Here is a 25,549-nt window from a genome sequence, read left to right on the forward strand (position 1 = left end):
CAGATCACAGAATCAACCAGGTTGGAAGAGACCTCAGGGATCATCGAGTCCAACCATTACCCTGACACCACCATGTCAACCCAGACCATGGCACTAAGTGCCATGTCCAGTCTTTTCTTAAACACATCCAGAGAAGGTCACTCCACCACTTCCCTGGGCAGCCCATTCCAATGTCTAATAACCCTTTCTGAAAAGAAATTCTTCCTAATGTCCAACCTGAACCTCCCCTGGCGAACCTTGAGGCTGTGTCCTCTTGTCCTATCGCTAGTTGCCCGGGAGAAGAGGCCGACTCCCACTTCACTACAATCTCCCTTCAGGTAGTTGTAGACTGCAATAAGGTCACCTCGGAGCCTCCTCTTCTCCAGGCTAAACACCCCCAGCTCCCTCAGCCGTTCCTCGTATGTCAGGCCCTCCAGACCCTTCACCAGCTTGGTTGCCCTCCTCTGGACTCGCTCCAACACCTCAACATCCTTCTTGAAGTGCGGGGCCCAGAACTGGACACAGGATTCAAGGTGCGGCCTCACCAGTGCCGAGTACAGAGGGACGATCACTTCCCTAGACCGGCTGGCTACACTATTCCTAATAGAGGCCAGGATGCCATTGGCCTTCTTGGCCACCTGGGCACACTGCTGGCTCATGTTTAGCCAGCTGTCGATCAGCACCCCCAGGTCTCTTTCCACCGGGCCGCTTTCTAACCACTCTTCCCCCAGCCTGTAGAGCTGGATGGGGTTGTTGTGGCCCAAGTGTAAGACCTGGCACTTGTTCTTGTTCAACCTCATGCCGTTGGTCTCGGCCCATCTATCTAACCTGTCCAAATCCCTCTGTAGGGCCTTCCTACCCTCCAGCGGATCGACACGCCCACCCAGCTTGGTGTCATCTGCAAATTTACTGAGGGTGCACTCAATCCCTACGTCTAGATCATCTATAAAGATATTGAACAGCACCGGCCCCAGAACTGAGCCCTGAGGAACACCGCCAGTGACCGGCCGCCAGTTGGACTTTGCCCCATTCACCACCACTCTCTGGGCTCGGCCATCCAGCCAGTTTTTAACCCATTGAAGAGTCCACCCATCCAAGCCCCGGGCAGCCAGTTTGTCCAGGAGGATGCTGTGGGAGACAGTGTCGAATGCCTTACTGAAGTCTAGATAGACTACATCCACAGCCCTGCCCTCATCTACTAAGTGGGTCACTTGGTCATAGAAGAAGGCCAGGTTGGTCGAGCAGGACCTGCCTTTCATGAATCCATGTTGGCTGGCCCCGATGCCCCGATTGTCCTGCATGTGCCATGTAATGGCACTCAGGATGATCTGTTCCATCACCTTGCCTGGCACCGAGGTCAGGCTGACAGGCCTATGGTTCCCTGGATCATCCTTCCGGCCCTTCTTGTAGGTGGGCATTATATTTGCTAATTTCCAGTCAGCTGGAACTTCTCCAGTTAACCAGGACTGCCGGTAGGTAATTGAGAGTGGTTTGGCAAGTTCATTTGCCAGTTCCTTCATTACTCTGGGGTGAATCCCATCCGGGCCCATAGCCTTGTGGGTGTCCAACTGGCACAGCAGGTCACTAACCGTCTCCTCCTGGATTACGGGGGGTTCACACAGCCCCCCGTCCCTAACTTCAGGCTCTGGGGGCCAAGTCTCCTGAGGACAACCGGTCTTGACATTAAAGACCGAGGCAAAGAAGGCATTGAGCACCTCTGCCTTTTCCTCATCCCCTGACACTACACTACCCTCCTCATTCAGCAAGTGCTGGAGGCTCTCCCTGACCCTCCTTTTGCTGTTGATGTATTTGTAAAAGCTTTTTTTGTTATCTTTGACTGTAGCAGCCAAATCAAGCTCTAATTGAGCTTTGACCCTTCTAATCTTCTCCCTACATGACCTGGCAACGTCCCTATAGACCTCCCAAGTTACCTGACCCTTCTTCCAGAGCAAATAGGCTCTCTTTTTTTCCCTAAGTTCTAGCCTAAGTTCTCTGTTTAACTAGGCTGGTCTTTTTCCCCGACGGCTTGTCTTCTTACACACCGGGACAGCCTGCTCCTGAATATTTAGCAATTCCTTTTTAAAGCACGTCCAGCCTTCCTGGACTCCTTTGCCCTTCAGCACCGACTCCCAGGGGACTCTGTCCACCAACCTCTTAAACAAGCTAAAGTCTGCCCTGTGGAAATCTAAGGCAGAAGTTCTGCTCTTGCCGCTCCTTACTTCCCCCACTATCGAAAACTCTAACATTTCGTGGTCACTATTCCCAAGTCGGCCACCGACCCTCACATCTCCCACTAGTCCCTCCCTGTTCACAAACAACAGGTCAAGCAGGGCCCCTCCTCTAGTGGGCTCATTTACCATTTGCATGAGGAAGTTGTCCTCCACACATTAGAGGAACCTCCTAGATTGCTTCCTCTTTGCCATGTTGTATTTCCAGCAGACATGCGGCAAGTTGAAGTCACCAACGAGTACAAGGGCCGGAGACCGGGCGGCTTCTGACAGCCGCTTGTAAAACACCTCGTCCACCTGCTCGTCCTGGTTGGGTGGTCTATAACAGACTCCCACCGTAATGTCCGCCCTGCCGACCTTCCCCCTGATCTTTACCCATAGACATTCAACCTTGTCATCCTCACCATCTTCCTCAATTTCAACACAGTCCAAGCACTCCTTAACATACAGCGCTACCCCACCGCCTCTCCTTCTTTGCCTGTCCCTCTTAAAGAGCTTATAGCCATCCATAGCAGCACTCCAGTCATGAGAGTCATCCCACCACGTTTCTGTGATGGCAACCACATCATAACCTTCCTGCTGTACAGTGGCTTCCAGCTCTTCCTGTTTGTTGCCCATACTGCGTGCATTGGTGTAAATGCACTTCAGCTGGGCTAGAGGCCTTGCCCCTGACACAGGCCTGTCACCCCTAGGTTCATTTGCAGTTGCCCTGGTCTTATCCCCCATCCCCCATCAAACCTAGTTTAAAGACCCCTTGATGAGCCCTGCCAACTTCTGGGCCATAACCCTTTTCCCCTTCTGACTCAGCTGTTCCCCATCCAGCATAAGCAGGCCCGGTGCCATGAAAGCCGTCCCGTGGTCAAAGAATCCAAAATCCCACCTACGGCACCAGTGTCTTAGCCACACATTAATCTGTTGTATTTTCCTAGTCCTTTCCCTATTTTCACCTAACACCGAAGGAACTGAAGAGAATATAACCTGTGCACCTACCCCCTTTACCAAACGCCCCAGGGCTCTGAAGTTCCTTTTGATTGCCCTGGGACTTCTCCCTTCAACCTCATCCTTACCCACCCGGAATACTAATAGTGGGTAGTAGTCAGAGGGCCTCAACAGTTCAGGAAGCCTCCTGCCAACATCCCTTACCTGAGCCCCAGGGAGGCAGCAGACTTCCCTGTGAGCTGGGTCTGGCCTGCATATGGGGCCCTCCGTTCCCCTTTGCAGGGAGTCACCTATAACAATTACTTTTCTCCTTTTTGGAGCTGGTTGCAACCCTCTTACTCGGTTGCTTCTGTTTATATAGCCCCTTAGAATGTCCTTCACCTAGATTTGTGTCTTCCTGACACTCAGGAAGACGCTCAGGCTCCAACACCTCATATCTATTCTTCAGGGGGACGCAGGGAGGGGAGGAAGGTCGGGATGGGATTCGCCTACCACCCTGAGCAGGGACCTGCCTCCATTCCCCCCCATCCCGTAGGTCTCCTCCTGCTCCTTGTGGAGGAGGAAGAGGATCCTCCACTTCCTGGGGAGCATTAGGCCCGTCCATTTTCCCCAGGACAGGCAGGGAACAGCACTGCCCACCAACCTCTTCCTGGGATGCTCTTGTGCTCCTTAACCTTTCCACCTCCTGCTTGAGTTGCGCCACCAAGGAGATCAGGTCGTCGACCTGTTCACACCTCACACAAACGAGGTCTCCGTTACCCTTGAGTGCCAGGGCCAGGCTCTGGCACTCCCTGCAGCCTGCCACCTGGACCTCTGCATGCTTCCGCGGCAGGTCCCTTTGTGTTGCCATGTCCTTTCTGGCACCTGCAGAGGACTTAGGGCCCCGCCGAGTGGAAACCATTCCTGGACTGTCCTCTTGCCCTGACAGGGGGCAGACTGCACCTTCCTGCCTGCAAATTATGGTTTCCTCAAACAGTGTTCATTTTTCAGAGTCCTCTTTTCAATCATGTGCTGGAGTTTTAAATCCCCTTTTTTAAAGCCAATTCAAATTAAGCCATTTAAAAATTCATTACCACTTGTACTCTCCACAACTATCTGTGCATACTTATTTCATTCTCAATCAGCTTTTGTGCAAGTTATGTGCTACGGCCCCATTTAACAGGTTGCAAGAAGGAGTATACTGACTTTCTGTAGAATACTTACAATTCCCAGCCTGCTCTGCCACCTACTGAGCCAATGGTACTGGCTCTCATTGGATGACCTTTTGGAGTGGGGTGAGGAAGAAGAAAAAAAAATCCCATTCAGTTTATCTGAAGATAATTTTTTTAAACAAATTAGTCTAAAGTTATAGTTACTTACCAGTTGCGGGTGTTGATTGTCCTTGCGGGCCCAGCAGACTTGGTGATGCGCGTTGTCTTAGTCCAGGAACCTGATAGCCCTTGTGAATAAACGCAAACAGTTGGAAAGAAAGGCTCTACTAAAATACAGGAATCACTGCATATGTTGAAATAAAACTTACCTTCTCTTGCAAAAAGCTGCTGATTGCCAGAGAGGAAGATTTAGGAAGCTCAGCGGCAGTCACCAGAGCAGCAGGAGGTGTAACAGTCATGAGTGGTGCTGGAGGTGGTGGCGGTGGCAGCTGCTGCTGAATCTGCTTATGGAGCCTTTTTGTGTGGCCAGTTCCATTCCTGAAGTCATTCACAGCCTAGACGCAGAAAAACGGTTACAAAAAGCTAATATGAAACTTCAGTAGCTATGTGAACAAAAGCCTCCACAGAGTAAAATTACTTGTGTATTCCTGTAAATGCTATCAATCCTAAAATAAATCAACACACAGGTATATGAACACATCATATTAAACACTGACACTAATGATTGGTAACTCAGAGTATCTGTATTTCAAGTACTTCAGTGTTAACACTGAATTTGAAAGTGAGGGAATCATGTTCAACACAAGTGTGACCTGAATTTACCAGATTCTCTCTAAAGACTTGTAAGCTTCTGTAACACAACATAATGTATTTGAAAAGTAAATTTAGCCTTATTCAATTTAGCCTTGCTTAAGGAGATAGAAATTAATTGTTTTCTTCCCTTTAAGCTTTTTACAAATAGACTTTTCTTACAAACAGTTTACGTAAAAGTCATCATGTTACCTGGCGTAGGAACTTGTTGGCAATTAAAGCATCCGGAGAAACATCCGTCTGATGACACGTCGGGCATGTATGTTCCTCAGATTCCAGTAATGCTGTTCTAATACCTGTGAACAAGAAGAATCATCAAAATAGTTTTTAGTCAACCTACAGGAATTTTGGGGGTTCTAAACAATTCTAATAACACATAGATGATTCATGGGCGAATATGGTCTTGAATGGAGAGCATGAAGCTATAAATGTTCAATAGTGTAAAAAAATTTGTAGTGTACTGTAATCACCTGCACAATTGTGCACTCTTCTCATACTTGTCCTTCCGCATGTAAAGAGGGTTTAACTAGATACGTAAAAAGGGAAAAAAGCTTTCTGCCTTTTTTTTTGCCTTTATATGAGAAGAGTCTTTTCCTATTCAGGGCACAGTTAAGTATTAAATACAAGTGGTAACAAAGAAATTTCATTTCGTTATCTCCTATTTCTGCTTTCAGAACATCAGATGTGATGTTTTGAATTAACAAACATGGGCGTAACACTTACATTCATCACAATAACTGTTTCCACAGCAGGGAATAATGGCTGCATCGGTCATTAGCTCTTTACAAATGAGACACAGCAAAACATCTGGAACAGAATCATCAATTGCAGAGGAGAAGGACGGCTCCTCTGGTAAAAAGTGAGGCTGCTGCTTCTTTCCTCTAGCATAAGCTTCCCTGGAGGTGGGATGGGGAAGGAAAAAGAAAAAAGTTAAAGATGGGTAAAGGAAACTGTCCCAAGCTTTGGATTTTATCCAAGGAAGAAAATAGATGGAATTCTTCTCCCTCCACACTAGCCTTCTAAAACATAGACATTTAGTTTAAACTACTTTGTTAGAGCTACAACACCACAACAGCAAGGGCGGAACAATTTTCCTTCTCCACTACTCTCCCATTCGTTGGATCAACAAGAAATTAGCTCAGACTAGAAAAATCATGTTTTCACAGATAGAAATCAGGTGAAATGAATCCCACCTCTCCTTTGCCAGAGGGTAAATGTCAATTGCAGGCTCAGGATCAAGTGAGTCTCTGAGTAATTACACAGTATAAATGAAAGAAGTCTGTGTTACAGCTTCTACAAAAGGAGATCCATGACAGAAAACCAGAAGTGCTACCAAGTTGTCCTGGTTTGGCCTAAACCAGGCCAATTTTTCCTTTAAGTGATTTTTACTTTCAGCTAAATCTCTTCTAAGTAACTACACTTTCTGAAAGTAACTGCATGTTTTGCAGACAGTGTCTGCTTCTAGGACTGATAACGCTCGAAGTTTGTAGTTATCACTGAGGTACTGGTAGGGATGTTATGCAGAAAGGCTCTTGCTGTACTTAGTCTTAGAGAAACCAAGGTCACTGCTAAATTCCTCACTGCTTACGAGTGAAGAGCCGAAGGGGGGGGTTGCACCTGCAGGGAGGAGCGGACAGGGCAGGTGACCCAAAATTGACCAACGAAGGTATTCCATCCCACACACGTCATTCTCAGTATGAAGTGGAGGCATCACGAGGGTCTCGGCACCTTTCCCTTCCTTCGCCCTTCCGCCCTTCCCTTGCTGCTTCTTCGGCTGTGTTTGGGTGTTTCTGCTGCTTCGGACTGCTTCTGCGGCTTGAGCCTTTGGCCAGTGTCCAAGGAGGACTCTGTCCTTTTTCCTGCTGCCCCCGATCCCGATCCGTGCATCCCTGAATCCAGCTCTCGACCATCGCTGGGCCCAGCCTGGGCCTTCCCAGAGCCTGCCCTGCAGTGCCGGTGGTGACGTGGCCGACATTGGGGGAGCTCAATCTTGGTTTTGTATATATTTGTATATATTTGATTATTCCAATATTATTATTATACTTTTTTTTTCATTATTATAGTTTATTAAAACTGTTTTAACTTTCCAATCCATAAGACTCTCTCCCTTTTCCCTTTCCCTTGGGGTAGGGGGGAGGGTTAATAGAGAGCGTCTGCCTCAGGTTTAATAGCCGGCCCAGCTTTAAACCGTGACAGATTTATTGGCGCCCAACGTGGGCTCGAGAGAAGCTCCGACAGGTTGCTCTGATAAGTCGAATCCCGGCTCCGGCGGGAGGAGACCTGGAGAGCTCAGCTGAGAGAGTATCAGATTTCTTCCTTTGAGATTTACGAGGGGTTGGAAATTAAAACAGACAGCTAAGATGATAATGTCATTTTTGAATGCTGTGTTATCTCTTCTTTTTATAGAGTTTCTTTCACAATTGAGTATTGCAATGATGCCTTACCTGCCGTGGGCACTGTGTTATTGCTTGCTTCTTACGAATGTTTACATGCGGTTTAGCGGTGGGCGCTGGTCAAAATGTATTGTTTTGGTATGGGGTTTGATACTGATTTATGCCGTGATAAACTGGGCAGTTACTATTCCAATCTCTTATCTCTATGACACAATGATGGGCAGCTTTAATCGCGAATCCGTAGCAGAGACTTCATCTGCACGCTCCAGGCGTCCTTTAGCTGATTCTGTTAATGATTACACTTCCAATTTTACTTCGGGAAATAGTACCTTCTCCTTTTCTGCCAAGTTGATTCCACTAGATTTTGCGAAATTAGTATGGTGCTGTCTAGGTGGCATGTTTTTATTTTCGGTTGTCTTCAGTGTGTTTCTGATGTGGGATAAGATTAAATATAGGTGCAGGGATGAGTGTAGGTGTTATGCTGCCACTACAGCCACTAAATCTACTGAAACCTCGGCAGCCTGCACCACAGCTGCTAGACCCCCCAAGATGGCCACTGCAGCTACTCAGACTCTAACGAGTCTCAGCACTCCCACGACAGCCACTGCATCTACTCAGGCCCCAGCATCTACCGAATCTGTACCAATCGCCCCTGTAACCAGGAAGAAATACCGAAAGAAATCAGCTCGTGAAGTGAAGGATGATGACTCGGAGCCTTCTAAGGCAGAGCCATCACATGACCCAGGTAAGGGCCCTTCTCAGTCAGAGTCAGGGCCCGACACAGATGGGGGTTTCCTCGATCCTCTTTTTAAAACAGACCCATCACAGAAGAAAGGTCGTTCTAAAGCAGAACTATCACAGGAGGAGGACTCGGACGTAGAGGTAACCTACCACTCCTTATCCCTGAAGGACCTGAGAAATATAAGGAAGGACTTCAGCCGTTATGACGGTGAGCCTATTATTACCTGGTTGCTCCGATGCTGGGATAATGGGGCGGATAGCATGCTATTAGCAGAGAAGCCAGACAGTTGGGATCCCTGTCCAGAGACAGTGGTATTGATAAGACGCTTGCAAAAAAGTCAAACACTATCAGTCTCTGGAGGCGACTCTTGTCAGCTGTAAAGAGCAGGTATCCCTATAAAGATGATGTTATGAGCCACCTGAGCAAATGGACCACTATAGAAAAAGGTATTAACTACCTTAGAGAACTGGCTGTGCAAGAGATCATTTATAGACACCCATGGGACATTGTAGATCCTGTAAATCCTGATGAAGTGAAATGCAACTGATCCATGTTCCAGAAGGTTGTGAAGAGTGCTCCACCGACATATACCCATACATTGTCAATATTAGTATGGGGAGAAGATGCTATGGCACGACCTAGTGTGGGTGAAATGGCTAACTGTATGCGACAGTAGGAAGATAGTATTTCTTCCCCACTACAGGCCCACATCTCAGCTGTGGAAAAACTGACAAAGTAAAACAAGGACTCATTTAAACAACTGTCAGACAAACTGTCCAGGTTAGAGAATAAACTTGACTCTCTACCTACACAGGCCCACGTTGCAGCTCTTAGGAGAAAGTGCTCTCCTACAGGACCAGCTCAAAGGAAACGGAACACATCAAGAGGTATCCTGTGGTTTACCCTGCGTGATTATGGAGAGGACAGGAGCAGTTGGCATGGACAACCTACCAGTACCCTACAGGCACGAGTACGTGAGTTGCAAGCTAAAAGGAATACCGGAGAGAATTTTTCTAGGAGGATGGCTGCTTCAGTTACCAGTGAGCAGGACCCCAATCAGGGTAGATGGGCCTCAAATCCCTTTTTCCGAAATGTGAATAGGAGAAATGAAGGTCCAACCCCCGTGAGCAGCACGAATCCATTCCTTAATTAGGGGGGCCCTGCCTCCAGCCAGGTGGAGGAGAGGGACAACCGAGCTTATTGGACTGTGTGGATTCGATTGCCTGGCACATCAAAACCACAAAGGTATCGAGCCCTGGTAGACACTGGTGCACAGTGCACCCTACTGCCATCGGATCATAAAGGGACAGAATCTATCAGTACTTTGGGAATAACAGTGGGATCTCAAGTGTTATCTGTATTGGAGGCCGAAGTGAGCCTAACTAAAAATGAATGGAAAAAGCACCCCATTGTGACTGGCCCAGATGCTCCATGCATCCTTGGCATAGACTACCTCAAGAGAGGGTATTTTAAGGACCCAAAAGGGTATAGATGGGCCTTTGGTATAGCAGCTGTAGAGACTGAGGACATTCAACAGCTGTCTACCTTGCCTGGCTTCGCAGAGGATCCTTCTGTTGTGGGGTTGCTGAATGTTGAAGAACAACAGGTGCCAATTGCTACTACCACGGTGCACCGACGACAATATCGCACCAATCGAGACTCCCTGTTCCCCATTCATAAACTGATTAGACAATTAGAAAATCAAGGAGTGATTAGCAAGACTCACTCACCCTTTAATAGTCTATATGGCCAGTACGAAAGTCTAATGGAGCATGGAGATTAACTGTGGACTATCGTGGCCTAAATGAAGTTACGCCACCTCTGAGTGCTGCTGTGCCAGACATGCTAGAACTTCCATACGAACTGGAGTCAAAGGCAGCCAAGTGGTACGCCACCATAGACATTGCTAATGCATTTTTCTCTATTCCTTTGGCACCAAAGTGCAGGCCACAGTTTGCTTTTACCTGGAGAAGTATCCAGTACACCTGGAATCGACTGCCCCAGGGGTGGAAACACAGTCCTACTATTTGCCACGGACTGATCCAGACTGCACTAGAAAAGGGTGGAGCTCCAGAACATTTGCAATACATTGATGACATCATTGTATGGGGTAATACAGCAGCAGAAGTTTTTGACAAAGGGGAGAAAATAATCCAAATTCTTCTGAAAGCTGGTTTTGCCTTAAAAAGAGGCAAGGTCAAGGGACCTGCCCGGGAGATCCAGTTTTTAGGGATTAAATGGCAAGATGGGCGTTGCCAGATGCCGATAGAGGTGATCAACAAAGTAACAGCTATGTCCCCACCAACTAACAAAAAGAAAACACAAGCCGCCTTAGGCGTTGTGGGTTTCTGGAGAATGCATATTCCAGATTACAGCCAGATTGTACGCCCTCTTTATCAAGTGACCAGAAAGAAAAATGATTTTCAGTGGGGCCCTGAATGACGACAGGCTTTCGAACAGATTAAACAAGAGATTGTGCATGCAGTAGCCCTTGGACCAGTCCGTATGGGACAAGATGTTAAAAATGTGTTCTACACCGCAGCCGGGGACAATGGTCCTACCTGGAGCCTCTGGCAGAAAGTGCCAGGGGAGACTCGAGGTCGACCCCTAGGATTTTGGAGTCGAGGATACAAGGGCTCCGAGGCCAATTACACTCCAACTGAAAAAGAGATACTGGCAGCATATGAAGGAGTTAGAGCTGCTTCAGAAGTAATCGGTACTGAAGCACAGCTTCTCCTAGCACCCCGATTACCAGTACTAGGTTGGATGTTCAAGGGTAAGGTTCCTACTACCCATCATGCAACGGATGCTACATGGAGTAAATGGATTGCATTAATTACACAGAGGGCTCGAATAGGAAACCCTCATAGCCCAGGAATCTTAGAAGTGATCATGGACTGGCCAGAAGGCAAAGACTTCGGAATGCCACCAGAAGAGGAGGTGACACGTGCTGAAGAAGCCCCACCATATAATGAACTACCAGAGGATGAGAAGCAGTATGCCCTGTTCACCGATGGATCCTGCCGTCTTGTAGGAAAGCATCGAAAGCGGAAAGCGCTGTATGGAGTCCTATACGACGAGTCACAGAAGCCACAGAAGGACAAGGTGAATCGAGTCAATTCACAGAGATAAAAGCCATCCAGCTGGCTTTAGACATTGCTGAACGAGAAAAGTGGCCAAGGCTGTATCTCTATACTGACTCATGGATGGTAGCAAATGCCTTGTGGAAGCGAAGCAACTGGCAGCGCAAAGGGAAACCTATTTGGGCTGCTGAATTGTGGCAAGATATTGCTGCTCGGCTAGAGAAACTAGTTGTGAAGGTACGTCATGTAGATGCTCACGTGCCTAAAAGTCGGGCAACTGAGGAACATCTAAACAACCAACAAGCGGATCAGGCTGCTAAAGTATTCCAAATAGATTTGGACTGGGAACATAAAGGTGAACTATTTTTAGCTCGGTGGGCTCATGACACTTCAGGTCTTCAAGGGAGAGATGCAACATATAGATGGGCTCGTGACCGAGGGGTGGACTTAACTATGGACTCTATTGCACAGGTTATCCATGATTGTGAAACATGTGCCACAATTAAGCAAGCCAAACGGTTAAAACCTGTGTGGTATGGAGGGCGGTGGTTAAAATATAAATATGGGGAGGCCTGGCAAAATGACTATATCACACTCCCTCAAACCTGCCAGGGTAAACGCTATGTGCTTACCATGGTGGAGGCAACCACCGGATGGCTGGAAACATACTCTGTGCCCCACGCCACTGCCCAGAACACTATTCTGGGCCTTAAAAAGCAAATCTTGTGGCGACACGGCACGCTAGAGAGAATTGAGTCGGACAATGGGACTCATTTCAAAAACAGTCTCATAGATAACTGGGCCAAAGAGCATGGCATCGAATGGGTATATCATATCCCCTATCATGCACCAGCCTCTGGGAAAATTGAACGGTGTAATGGGCTGTTAAAAACTACCCTAAAAGCAATGGGAGGTGGAACCTTTAAAAACTGGGCTAAACATTTGGCACAAGCTACCTGGCTAGTTAACACCAGGGGATCTATCAATCGAGCTGGCCCTGCTCAGTCAGACCTTCTACATACAGTAGAAGGAGATAAAGTCCCTGTGGTGCATGAAAGGAATCTGTTGGGGAAAACTGTCTGGGTTCTTCCTGCTATGGGCAAAGGTAAACCCATTCGTGGGATTGCTTTTGCTCAAGGACCTGGATGTACTTGCTGGGTGATGCTGCAGGATGGTGAAGTCCGATGTGTCCCTGAAGGTGATCTGATTCTGGGTGAGAATACGTAATTCTGAACTGTATGATGCTAATTGCTGCATAATACTAACAGTGTTCATAAGTGTCTTTCAGGTTGAGGCAGTGGTGACGAGACCGGAGCTAGCTGCAAGTGGCGTCCAGTAACTTCCTCGAGACTGACATCTTTAACCTGCAACCCGTGGGCACGAACCATAACAAAACTCATAACATGTCTCCTGCCCTGAGAGACTGCTAACCAGATGGAAACCCACAATCCTGAACTAAATGGACTTAATGAACTTTGTATAAAGATGAATCATAAACTAGTGATATCTGTATATATTTGAAAATGAACAGGTAGTGGTGATCTGAGTATGACGTGAATGGTATGGAATAAGGGGTGGAATGTCCTGGTTTGGCCTAAACCAGGCCAATTTTTCCTTTAAGTGATTTTTACTTTCAGCTAAATCTCTTCTAAGTAACTACACTTTCTGAAAGTAACTGCATGTTTTGCAGACAGTGTCTGCTTCTAGGACTGATAACGCTCGAAGTTTGTAGTTATCACTGAGGTACTGGTAGGGATGTTATGCAGAAAGGCTCTTGCTGTACTTAGTCTTAGAGAAACCAAGGTCACTGCTAAATTCCTCACTGCTTATGAGTGAAGAGCCGAAGGGGGGGGTCGCACCTGCAGGGAGGAGCGGACAGGGCAGGTGACCCAAAATTGACCAACGAAGGTACTCCATCCCACACACGTCATTCTCAGTATAAAGTGGGGGGAATCATGCGGGTCTCGGCACCTTTCCCTTCCTTTGCCCTTCTGCCTTCCCTTGCTTCTTCTTCGGCTGTGTTTGGGTGTTTCTGCTGCTTCAGGCTGCTTCTGTGGCTTGAGCCTTTGGCCAGTGTCCAAGGAGGACTCTGTCCTTTTTCCTGCTGCCCCCGATCCCGATCCGTGCATCCCTGAATCCAGCTCTCGACCATCGCTGGGCCCAGCCTGGGCCTTCCCGGAGCCTGCCCTGCAGTGCCGGTGGTGACGTGGCCGACATTGGGGGAGCTCAATCTTGGTTTTGTATATATTTGTATATATTTGATTATTCCAATATTATTATTATACTTTTTTTTTCATTATTATAGTTTATTAAAACTGTTTTAACTTTCCAACCCATAAGCCTCTCTCCCTTTTCCCTTTCCCTTGGGGTAGGGGGGAGGGTTAACAGAGAGCATCTGCCACAGGTTTAATAGCCGGCCCAGCTTTAAACCGTGACACAAGTGCATTTTAAAACAGCCGCTCTTGCCAGCACACTGTAGAATTTCCTTATATTATAGCAACAAGAAAACTTCACTCTGTTTTGCACATGGGATTTGATACAAGTCAGAGGGGGAGGAAAGCTCAGTCCAACAGCTCATTGTTACATTTTGCAAGAAGCCTTTGAAACATAAAGCAGAAGCAAAATGAGCTCTCAAAGAATACGCCTCCAACTGTAAACACAACTGACATGGTTTGCAGAAACACAGATTCTTAGCAGACCACCAGTTTTACCAGCTTCCAGGGGCATGAACAGTAGGGCCACGCTTTTTTAATATTAGAAAGTTTTGCAGATGTTAAGATACAATGACAATGCTTCCTCCCCTGTCATTCCAGATGCTGGCCAACTTGGTTGCACTGCCCCTCAGACATTTACACGTGGTTTCTCTCGTTCACGTTTTGGTCAGTCCAATTCATTCCATACTTACGCATTAATAATGGGTATTACATATTTCCCAGTGTTGGTCAGCATAGCCCCTTTTGTCTTGGGATCTTTCACCTCCATCAGGAAACTCTTTGGAATTCCTGTGCTCTTTTTCACTCTGGGAACAGGCTCAAAATTTTTGACCTGTTCAGAAAAGAAATGCAGATATATCTCATCTGAAGAAATACACTTAAAATGACACTTCAGTGATTATTTTAAGCAGTAAAAGCCTTTGATCTTCTCCATTTACCTAGAGTAAGAGTTGCTCGACTGAAATATTATTTTCCTAAATGAATATAGGCAGGATGGTCCAAAGGCTTGAGCAGTGTTTTGAATTCAATGGCCATTCTTTGGCTTAACTTCAGGTTCCTTAAGGGTGAAATATCCCTCAGCTCACCATCCACTCAGACAAGAGACACAAACCCGCTCCTCCTCCAAAGCACTTTTCAGAGGGAGAGCTTAATTCAGTGCTCTGAGTCAGTCACTGGGGAAACTTATATCCATCATCTAGATATGAGGGCTGAGTTCATAGCTCACGCATATACCTTCAGTGAGTCATGTTAAATGGCATGAATGCTCAACCAGAGACATGTGTAATCAAAACACGCAAATACTCAACAGATGGGGTCAACAGAAACATCTTGGTTTTCTATGAAATACTAAAATCTGTGAACTGTCATTAAAAAGAGTTAAAACCAGAAAAATTCCCAACAACACCTCAATATATAAAAATATGCAGTTCACAGAGAAAGATGTATGAACATATGCAATGCCCATGACCTAGAAGCAAGAAAATTTTACATCCATAATTGCAGCTTTCCCTTGAATTTTGAAGGGCTTTGCAACTTTGCCCTAGAACCTCTGTATTTCACCCCAAGAGAAACAATTCTTAAGATGAGTATTCATGATTTTGTTATAAAACTGCAAAAGTACAAAAATTAAAACGAAAGTAACACCAGTAGTCCCCCACAATCTTACTCCATTTGTTGGGCGTTTCTTTATATAGTGGCCAGGTCTTCCGCAAATATATGATGTTGGAGGTGGACCCGAGGGATTCTTCATGTAACTAAAGGGGTTTTTAGGAAAAAAAAACAAAAAAAGGAAAATGTATGCATGTGTCTCTCTTGTTAAAACAAACATCTCCACAATTTTTCCATAATCTTCAAAGAACAGATTTGACATTATCAACACTTACTTGATGGGATCATATGCACGGCAAGACTGTATCATCATAGCTTTTATTTTCTCTTCTTCAGAAGCATTGGCTTCAGCCAGATTGGCAGTCTGTTTGACAGGTAACAATTGGACACACACGTTAGAAACACTTTGAAGCCCACACAGCCAAAGACAACGTCCCTCACCCAGTCCTGTGAAGAGCAGCACAACGCCAGCTGAGGTTGCATGAAAAATGCCACTTCTATAAAATATAGTTGTCCTGAAGACGTTCTGGGGAGTCCTTACGCCATTACATGGTGTTCATGTGTCTGTTCACCTCCTTGAAAAGAGCATTCTGGGGCACTCAAAACCTTAGGCTCTCTCTGTACCTTACATCAAGACTTCTCTAACCAATCCAATTGCCTTGCAAGTGGACTGAAGCTAAGTGTAGAAAAAATCAGACTATCCAGTATTTTGAGACTGATTTTAAGCTCCAGACCATTTGAAGGACAAGATATCCACCGTACATTTCATTGGGAAAGATGTTTGCTAGTCTCAGTATTTACATTTTGCAGCATTGAAAGGACACACAACTTAGGAGTCAGGGAAGCTGTTTTTGCCTGCTGAAATTCAGCTTCAGGCACAGAAGCGTTAAGAGGAATCAAGCTTTTTATAATCCCTCAGCAAAGCAAAATATTCTTTTCAGCAGAAATTTGACTATCATGTCTTGTAGGCAGTCCAAACTGCATGTTCTCCCCCTGCTAACTAAGGTATTTAACTACAGTAAGCAAAGCCTGCAGTTTTTTCCTGTTGACTGTGTCCTTTTAACAAACACTAAGATAAATGGTATGCAGAACTGGATCTTCAAACGATTGAAGCCAGCTGATTTTTTTAAGTAGTATTTGTTCAAATGTTTTGATTACACACTAGTCCTGATACAAGCAGGGTCTTAAGGAGTGTCTGTAAATGATTTGGACCTTCAAGCACCGATCACTCAGATCAGCCACTCATGTTTTGGTTTTCCTATGCATTCATTCACAAAAGCAACCAACTAGTTGCAACATTTTATTAGTGGTTGTTTCACATACACGGTTTGTTCTCAACAGTAAACGAATCCAGATCGACATCTATGAAATCATTTCCATTAACATTTACAGAAAACTTTAGAGACACCAGACTAATATTTCTGAACCCAAACAGTTTACAAAACACATCCAAAACCCACAAAACATTAATAGGAATAGACCACAGAGTATGCCACACATACACATTGGTATATTCCTGCGAACAACTAGGTACATTTACACAATTTACACAGTCTGCATTCAAACTAATTAGATTGTGCTGTCCACTGTGTTTGTACTACAATTAATGAAATGGTGCAGCATCCAAAGAACGGATCTAGAACTATAATGACTAGAAATTCAAAAATAGCCACGCAATTGTCCACGTTCCAGAAACACTTCTATTTTGGCTCTTGCAACCCCCACTGAAATGTCCATAACTTACAGCCAATTAAATTCTTCTGTCAAAATTGTGTTACTTTCCAGTGCTAAATTAACGAAACGTATGCAAATTGGTAAACAGCTGCTTAAGTGTTCCTTCTTTTTGTCTTGAGATGAGTAGGAGAGGCTGAGGGAGCTGGGTCTCTTTAGCTTGGAGAAGTGGAGACTGAGGGGGGACCTCATTAATGTTTATAAATATGTAAAGGGCAAGTGTCGCAAGGATGGAGCCAGGCTCTTCTCAGTGACACAAGACACAACGGGTGTAAGCTGGAACACAGGAGGTTCCAGATAAATATGAGGAAAAACTTCTTTACAGTGAGGGTAACTGAACACTGGAACAGGCTGCCCAGAGAGGTTGCGGAGTCTCCTTCTCTGGAGACATTCAAAACCCGCCTGGACGCGTTCCTGTGTGACATGATCTAGGTAATCCTGCTCTGGTAGGGGGATTAGACTAGATGGTCTTTCGAGATCCCTTCCAATCCCTAACATTCTGTGATTCTGTGATTCTGTGATTCTGAGTAATACTGCAACATAATGTGGAGACCAATAAGGTGCTCCCCTTCTATCTTCCCAAACTGGGAACTACTCTTTACCGGATCGTATCAAAATATACGCACATTTTAAAGTTAAAACAAAGATTTTAAGTTATTAAAAATTAAATTAAAGTTTTGTTCACATTGCAACAGTTATCCAGCTATAGATCACAGTATAAGATTTAAATATACGAAGCAAATGCTTTGTTTTGATTTTTAAGTATTTGACAAGAATATAGATATACCTTAGTAAGCTGGGCCAGAGAAATAGATGCAGAAGAGTCATCAATCTGTTCACAAAAAATAAAAACACATATTCAAGTTTTAGTCAAAGGACAGCAAGAGTTAACCTCTACTGTAGTCTGAAAATCTGCACTATATCTTCTGGGTGTCACTCAAATGTAAGAATCGGGGAAGGTGTTTTTGCTTGCTGAAATTCAGCTTCAGGCACAGAAGTCATAGTCATTTCTGTGAACTGAATTCATTTAAATTACAGTGGTTTCCTAAATCCCAATAGCTTGGCTAAACTAAAAATTCAGCCAGGAAGGATAACAGTTGTGTTTGACGGTGCTAAAACAATGGGCATGACTCTGCATTTCTGCAGCCTCTGAGGACAAATACCAACTACAGATCCTTACAGTTACTAACATAGTAATACTAAACCAAAAAGGATCCAATTTCTTGCTTTGGCTGTAGTAACAGTAGGACAGCAGAACAAATTTGGAAGTGTAGCATGACAGCTAACATAAGAGCAAGACAATGAAGAAATAGTCAAAGTATAAGCTTTTGTGCAGCCTTTTTTAAAAATCTCTTAACTCATTTTACTTTTGCTGCTTTACTGCTCAACAATAATGGGCAAGCTTTGCAGTGCTTTATTCTTACCACACTAACATCCTGGTTCTGCTTTGAAATACATACAGAAATATGTGTTAAAAAAAAAAACCAACAAATAAACCCCCCCCACACTTTAGACCAAGACCTGAGTTAGCTTTAAGAATAAAGCTAATGGCGTCTCCAACACCAAAGCACCTGAGGCTGTACTGCTTTTATAGTGAGACAGAGAGAGGACTTGTGAAGAGAGATGCAAGGCTTCCACCCTGCCTATGGCTACTCACAACCCAAATCAGGTACAGTCAGAGCAAACAAGAAGGGAATGGTTTTGCTTAGTCTTTCATTTACTTTCATTACTTCTAACTAACCCTAAGTCTCCCCTCACACTGCAGGAATACCATTTTGTGTAGCAATGATATTGAAATTCACAGTAACATATTAAAGACATTTATGTACCAATATCACTTCAATTATACAGTTTTAGGAACAAACGCCCAAGTATTTAAGGAGACGAAAAGGAATCATGTAGCTGCACACATGGAACAGTCCTCAAAACGTATGGGATATGTTGTCTCTGGTATTTGTTTGAACCCTAAGTCAAGAGTAAGAAACAGTACCAAGTTTAACAAGAATGGTTTCCCAGTGGATTTTGATAACATTTTCAAATGCCATTAGGCAAAAAAAGTATTCAAAAACCAAAGCTAAGTGATACGTTATGAAAATGGCAAAAAATACACTCCAAACAATTTTCATTGCAAGAAACAAAAAACACACCACAACCTATACAAACATACATATTACTAGCTACAGACAGATGGAGGTAGAACATGGAACCAAGTTCAGTTGTCAAAACCTTGAACCTACATGATCTAAAAACAATCATACATTATCTTACAACACAAAGTCATCCTGCTCTGGCAGGGAGATTGGACTAAATGATCTTTCGAGGTCCCTTCCAATCCCTAACATTCTGTGATTCTGTGATCCAGGAAATATTCTGGCATATTCAATAGGAAATACAATGCATTACTAGGCACAAATACAAATATTCACTTTAGAAGTGTGCAATGATGGCATTACTCAGTTTTTACTATGCTGAAGTACATTGTATTTACAACATATAGCATGCTTTGCTGGAAAATAAGTTAATGTTTGGAAAATTACTACAAGGCTGCATTGTTTAGAATGAAGTGCAGTGTGTAGAAAAAAGTGTGAGATTGTGCTTGTACCTACCACTTTTGATGTTCCACTCGCTGTCTCAGTTCGACTTCTAGAAGAAGAAATAAAGGTGATCAGATCTTAAAATAAAGCACTTGTACGCAGCATAAAGCAGTGAAAACTGATTCTAAAACGTGAACATCAAAACATTATCCCAATAGTCTAGTGAACGTGGAGATTTATTCGTACACATAGGTTTCTCTTGGTACATTCAGCACAACTAAAGAAACCTCCAAAAATCCCATTTCTACTTTGTCACAAATTACTCTCAGACTTACAGATACAGAAGACAACAGTGCAAGAGGAAGTCCTCAGATATTTTGTCTCTGCTATGTAAGTATCATAAACATGAAGTCTGTACTACAGCTCTGTGTTCTTAAATAATCGACCATCAAAATATGAAGGCAACTGTAGCCAATCTGTATCCCCCCAGTATTACAAACAGGTACTAGATACAGTACTGTAGGTTCTAAGAAAGAACAGTGACAGTCTAGATGCTTCCAACTGCAAGTTTATTGAAGTGAAAAAAAATCATTCACCTGACAAAGCAATAACAAAAATGCCAGCAGCACAGTCTTTAGAACAGTGTTTCTTTGTAGAAGCCCAAGCACTCTGTGCAGATATCTACCATACTTAGCCATGAAAGTGCCAAAAGACGGAATGGGTTACATATGCTCTATTGACTAAAAATAGTAGTAGAAATGTCCACTGAAAGCAGTTCCTAGGATTTTGTGTGATTTAGGAGCCCTGTGACAAAAGAAAAGGTCTTAAATGCCAGAAGTTGCTTTAAGATAACCTTGAAAATGCTACAATATATTAGGAAATATTTATTACATTTGATAGCTTGCTGAGATACCACATACTCATGGATCTGGGTCTGCATGCTACTGATCATGGATCAGACATGCCACCTTGGATACAGTTAACAAACAATTCATCCACTATCCAAAGCGTCCCATGAGCAGAGGCAACTCAAAGGCTGCTGTGGAATTTATGTACAAATTGAAAGGCTCCAGCTTCCTGCCACTGCTAGAACACCCCCAGGCTCGCAATGACAGCTACGTACCTCCTGAAGTCGAGGAAGTACAGGGAAATAATTTAGATTGCCACACAATGGTTTCTTCACCCATTTACCTTGAAGAACATACTACAAAGCGAGTAACGTATTTTTGAAGGCCTTTTCACCATCACAGCTTACATTCATCATTCCCAAACATTAACCCCTCTCCCAGTTGTTTCTGCAATGTTTCCAGCTGAAGGAACAGAAAGCTCATCTGCTGCTTAATTTTCAATGTTAGAACAGCAGTGCCATTCTTTCCTTATCCCCACAGACAGGTATCTATTTGATCTTTGATGCTGGCAGCATCTCCTGATGCTGGCAGCATCAGCCCAATGTTTTAGGGCAGCATTACCATACCAGGACAGGGTGCCATCCAACCAGAAACATAAGGTGCAATGACAAGACAGCACTCAGCACACATATTTAAATTAACCCCCCAAACAAGACCATGTTTATAAGCACAATGCTGTGGCATCCAGAATTACTAGGCAGTGCTTGAAAGCATTGCAACAACTCCTGCAGTAATATGCCCTAAATTTACATGCAGAGCCACACAGATTCGGGCTTTTTTGCTTGCAAATGCTTCATGGGTAGCAGGATGCTGCTGTACTGTTTGTTCAAGACACACTGTAACTCATCAGTCGACTTTATTTCTTGACAAGCAACACTAGAAAGACATGGCAAAACCACAAGCTAATAATAGTCACTGATTGTGGTGGAGGGTCTGGGCCCCGCACTTCAAGAAAGATATTGAGGTGTTGGAGCGAGTCCAGAGGAGGGCGACCAAGCTGGTGAAGGGTCTGGAGGGTCTGACCTACGAGGAATGGCTGAGGGAGCTGAGGTTGTTTAGCCTAGAGAAGAGGAGGCTCAGAGGTGACCTTATTGCAGTCTACAACTACCTGAAGGGAGGTTGTAGTGAAGTGGGAGTCGGCCTCTTCTCCCAGGCAACTAGCGATAGGACAAGAGGACATAGCCTCAAGCTTCGGCAGGGGAGGTTCAGGTTGGACATTAGGAAGAATTTCTTTTCAGAAAGGGTTATTAGACATTGGAATGGGCTGTCCAGGGAGGTGGTGGAGTCACCATCTCTGGATGTGTTTAAGAAAAGACTGGACATGGCACTTAGTGCCGTGGTCTAGCTGACATGGCGGTATCAGGGCAATGGTTAGACTCGATGATCCCAGAGGTCTCTTCCAACCTGGTTGATTCTGTGATTCTGTGATTCTGTGGGTCCTGTCTTTAGGAAGACTGGAAAACATGACCATTCAAACAATGCTGATGTAGCTGATACACAGCTGGACTGTATGAATACATAAATGACAGCAATAATCTTGTAGTCAGGATTGCACCTGAATATCTGTAATTTAATCAATGCAGCCGATTCTCTGTCCTCCATAATTCTTAGGAATAAAGAACTAAAACCTGGAGGACAGACACAGCTTGGGGTAAAACCAGAAGGATAACTAGTAACATTCCTGAGTTTCAAGTTTGGAAAGGAACTATTCCTTCATCATACTCGCACCAAAGGCAATACACCTTAGGAAATTTTTCTTGTTCTCTTCCCTCAAACAGACATTGTCTTTACGAAACTCGTAGGAATCACTTCTGAGTGGAATTTCTTGTTTGCATGGTTCACCAGCTGGCAGCCCTTGGTCTTTCCTCTACAGTTAGTATGTAAAAAACCCAGATTTGGGGCATAACAATACCTGCCATGTCCCATGCCCTCCTCCCCCAAATGCAAGAGAGAGTCAAACACTGAGAGCCAGAGTCTTCTGAGATGGGAACAAATTGTGAGTTTACGCTGCAATGCGTAGCTGTCTTTACTATAAAAGCAATAAAAGCAAACACCTATAATAAGGAATCTCTCCATGTAGAGGAAACAGGATCTACAACTTGGGTCTCAGAACAATCAAACCCAAGAACAAACACAGTAGAATCATCTTAAAAGTTACCATTGTTGGGAGTTTGAAGCCCATGCCCCAGCAGGCTTTAAAATGTAAGTCTACTTTGGGACAGATACATTAAAATCTACCCCATGACAACAAAAATGAACAGCAGCTTTAACAAGAAAGATACAATCTGAATGCAGCTGTAAACAGGTATCCATAAAAAAGTTAACACACTGCAACCCCTCACAATGAATACAATGCTTTATGGATACTTACCCAGCATATGTTTTGCTGGTAGCTTTAACTCCTCCAGGAGGGATTCTTCTAACAATAACCGATAAGTTCTTAGGAATCAGGGCATTATCATCTGTGTATTCTGAAAACAGAAATACAGAAAAAAGCATCAGTCAATTCGTAAGAATGTATATTAATATGGAATTACATTGCACTTCAGAGAATCCCTTTACAGATATACAAGCCAAATTTTATATGTAACATTGCACTTTTATCGTCTCAACACACTAACAGTACGTTTCAAGAAATCTTCAGGTTTGAGAATCAAACACGAGCAGCATAATCTTTTTCATTTTTTTAAACTAGTTGGAATGCCAACAGCAAAACGGTCTCCAAGGTCACTAAAGGAGAGCCTGCTAATGCATGAGGTTCTTTCCTGATCTACCCTAAGTTGCTTTTGCTTCTGTTAGGCTACAAAATCAATAGATCTTTGGAGAAAAACAAACGACACTTGGTGGGGTAATATATTTAGGAGCATAAATTTGTCTTCTAAACTTTGCTTTCTGTTCCTGACCTGCTGAAACAGAATCCATGTGTTTGGCCTATTTCAAACCATTTTTTTCTTCTGGTGACAATAAGTGGGCTCCGCCACAGTTTATCACTGTCCAACATTCTCGTTTTAAGGCTCTGTTTTACCCAGACCCAGCTATTACAGGAGTGATGTCAGCCAGTTGGCCAATCAGCCTGCTAGCCTCTGGGAAGCTGAAAGTGCATTAGCAACTGAAGGCAAAACTTAGAGACCCTTCTGGGGCAAAGCCTTTCAAGCAAATGAAACATTTTTCAAAATCTCTTGACAATTTAATTCAATACTACGAGAAAACCAAGACTTCTGAAATGTATCTCTACCTATGTATGTCATGCAATCCAATGGCATCCCTAAGACCCCTAACACTGTGCTGTTAAGACTCTCCACATTCTCCTGAAAACAGTTTAAATATCTGTAGATAAACAGCGAGCTTTAGGTCCAACAACTTTAAAGGCTAGGGCTGAAGTTACAGTTACCGCAGCGAACATATTATTCTGTTTAAGTTTTAAGACATGAAACAGGAGGAGGAAAAAGCCCCCTAGTACACATTTTAAAGAAAAGCCTGCTATAAGTGTTACAGAACCACAGGGAAAAAAAGAGAAATGTAATGTTGGAGGAATGAAAACACTTTACAATTCTTTTTAGTTCTGAAAAGTCACAGCCCAAAGTTTTTAATCACATTCAAACTCGTCAAGGTGACAGACTACCAAACTGAAACACAGCTCTGAAGGTCGCAGTCAGAACAGCAGCTCCAACAGAACAGCTCTGGGAGGCCCCAACACAACTCACAGCTACCGACCGTGGCCCAGTCACATTATCGCTTCCCACCCCGCTTAACCCCCGGCACCACTTGCCCTCCTGGTCCCCCCACACACCGTCTGGATGGGCCCCAGGCTGACTCACGCTACGTGGGGACGAGCCACCAAGAGCAGAGCGCAGCTCCCGCAGGCTGCGGCCGCTGCAGGGCGTCTGCGATGTCGCCAGCCGGGCAGTCCCCAAGGCCCCGCGCCCACCGCCCCCACGCACCTTCTTTGGTCTGAGCGTTGGTGATCTGCAGGTCGCAGTTGGCCGCCTTCAGCTTCTCATGGGCCATGATCTGGCGCTTGAGGTCGCCCAGGCAGATGTGGGGGCCGTTAAAGGTGACTGTACCATAGTTCAGCTTGGAGAAGAACTTGTAGTGGATGCACGACATGGTCAGGGCAGGCAGTACCTGCTCAGCGACGGCGTCTACTGCAGCAGATGGAGTCGCGGCCTCTGTGCCCAGTCAGGGCCCGCGGCAGCTCGGGGAAGGGTCCACTGAGGGGGCTGGGGCAAGCCTGGGCAGGCGGATGATGGGGAGAGGTCCCTGCGGCCCCGGCTCGGCCCCTGCTCCCTCTCACACGCACAACTCCCAGGCCCAACAGCTTGATATGGCGACTCGGGCGTCCCTGCCTCAGTGTTCCACCAAGGGGTTTCCTGGCCGCCAACTGCACTGGGCGTCACTGCGCACCACAATGGCACACCAAACCCACCCTCCGCACCCCACGTGGCCCAGTGCATTATGACAAAAGCCCCGCGTCATGCAGGCGCGGCCTTTGCTGTGGTGTGACAACACAAACCCCTGCGGGTGCTGGCGGAATGATCGCTGTGGGGATGGAGGCTGCTTGCCCCCAACAAACCCCACACGGACCGACCGCCATAGCAGGTACGGCAGCAGGCTCCCGCTCCTCCTGGGGCTCCAGCCCTCCAGGTAACCCCCCAGCCAGCTCTGCCTGCCACTATCTCACCCCATCACCCCTCTTCACTTCCCGCAACAGACAGGTTCCCTCTCTGGCTGCCGAAGGCATTGGAGGTGCCTGGTGTGACCTTCACTGATCTGGCCATGCCGCCACCAGTCACTGCCTGTGTGCTGCCCTCTGTCCCGGGGCTGGCAGTGTCCTCTGTGCCTGCCCAGCTCCACCCCATCACCTACCAGCCGGCACAGGCCGGCATTTTGCATGGGGTGCCAGGGCCCCTGGGGGATGCCGACCCTTTCTTGGGGGTGGCAACGTCCCCCTTGCTGGATCCCAAGGGGAAGCAGGGCAGGGTGGCAGCAGTCCTCCCCACCTGGCTGCCGGTGAGACCCATGGAGACTTCTGTGGAGAGTTCCATGGAGAGTCCCTTGAAGGGTTGTCCAGAGGGTGTCCTGAAGGGTTCTCCTAAAAGTCCCTTCGAGATCCCTTGAAGGGTCACCCAGAGCGTCCTCCAGAGAGTCCCCTGAAGGGTCCTCTGGAGAGTTCTCTGCTGAGTCCCGCAGCTGCCTCCCAGCACCGTCTGCCCCACATGTCCCAACCAGT

General features: G+C 45.4%; 1 protein-coding gene across 1 annotated transcript in view; it reads right to left on the reverse strand.

The window, feature by feature from the left end:
• The window catches only part of LOC137671512 (E3 ubiquitin-protein ligase RBBP6-like), a 26,513-nt gene extending 1,416 nt beyond the window's left edge, over window positions 1-25,097 (reverse strand). Inside the window, exons 1-13 of the mRNA XM_068415108.1 lie at window positions 25,019-25,097; window positions 24,261-24,464; window positions 22,691-22,790; window positions 22,326-22,348; window positions 19,484-19,548; window positions 17,665-17,709; window positions 15,422-15,510; window positions 15,205-15,292; window positions 14,231-14,370; window positions 5,831-6,003; window positions 5,300-5,403; window positions 4,666-4,851; window positions 3,821-3,870 (exon numbers count right to left, since the gene is read on the reverse strand). Coding sequence (XP_068271209.1) covers window positions 3,821-3,870; window positions 4,666-4,851; window positions 5,300-5,403; window positions 5,831-6,003; window positions 14,231-14,370; window positions 15,205-15,292; window positions 15,422-15,510; window positions 17,665-17,709; window positions 19,484-19,548; window positions 22,326-22,348; window positions 22,691-22,790; window positions 24,261-24,464; window positions 25,019-25,097 — 1,346 coding nt within the window. The remainder of the gene's footprint in view (window positions 1-3,820; window positions 3,871-4,665; window positions 4,852-5,299; window positions 5,404-5,830; window positions 6,004-14,230; window positions 14,371-15,204; window positions 15,293-15,421; window positions 15,511-17,664; window positions 17,710-19,483; window positions 19,549-22,325; window positions 22,349-22,690; window positions 22,791-24,260; window positions 24,465-25,018) is intronic.
• Between the last annotated feature and the right edge of the window lie 452 nt (window positions 25,098-25,549).

The sequence above is a fragment of the Nyctibius grandis genome, chromosome 17, assembly GCF_013368605.1.
Source record: "Nyctibius grandis isolate bNycGra1 chromosome 17, bNycGra1.pri, whole genome shotgun sequence".
NCBI lineage: Eukaryota > Metazoa > Chordata > Aves > Nyctibiiformes > Nyctibiidae > Nyctibius > Nyctibius grandis.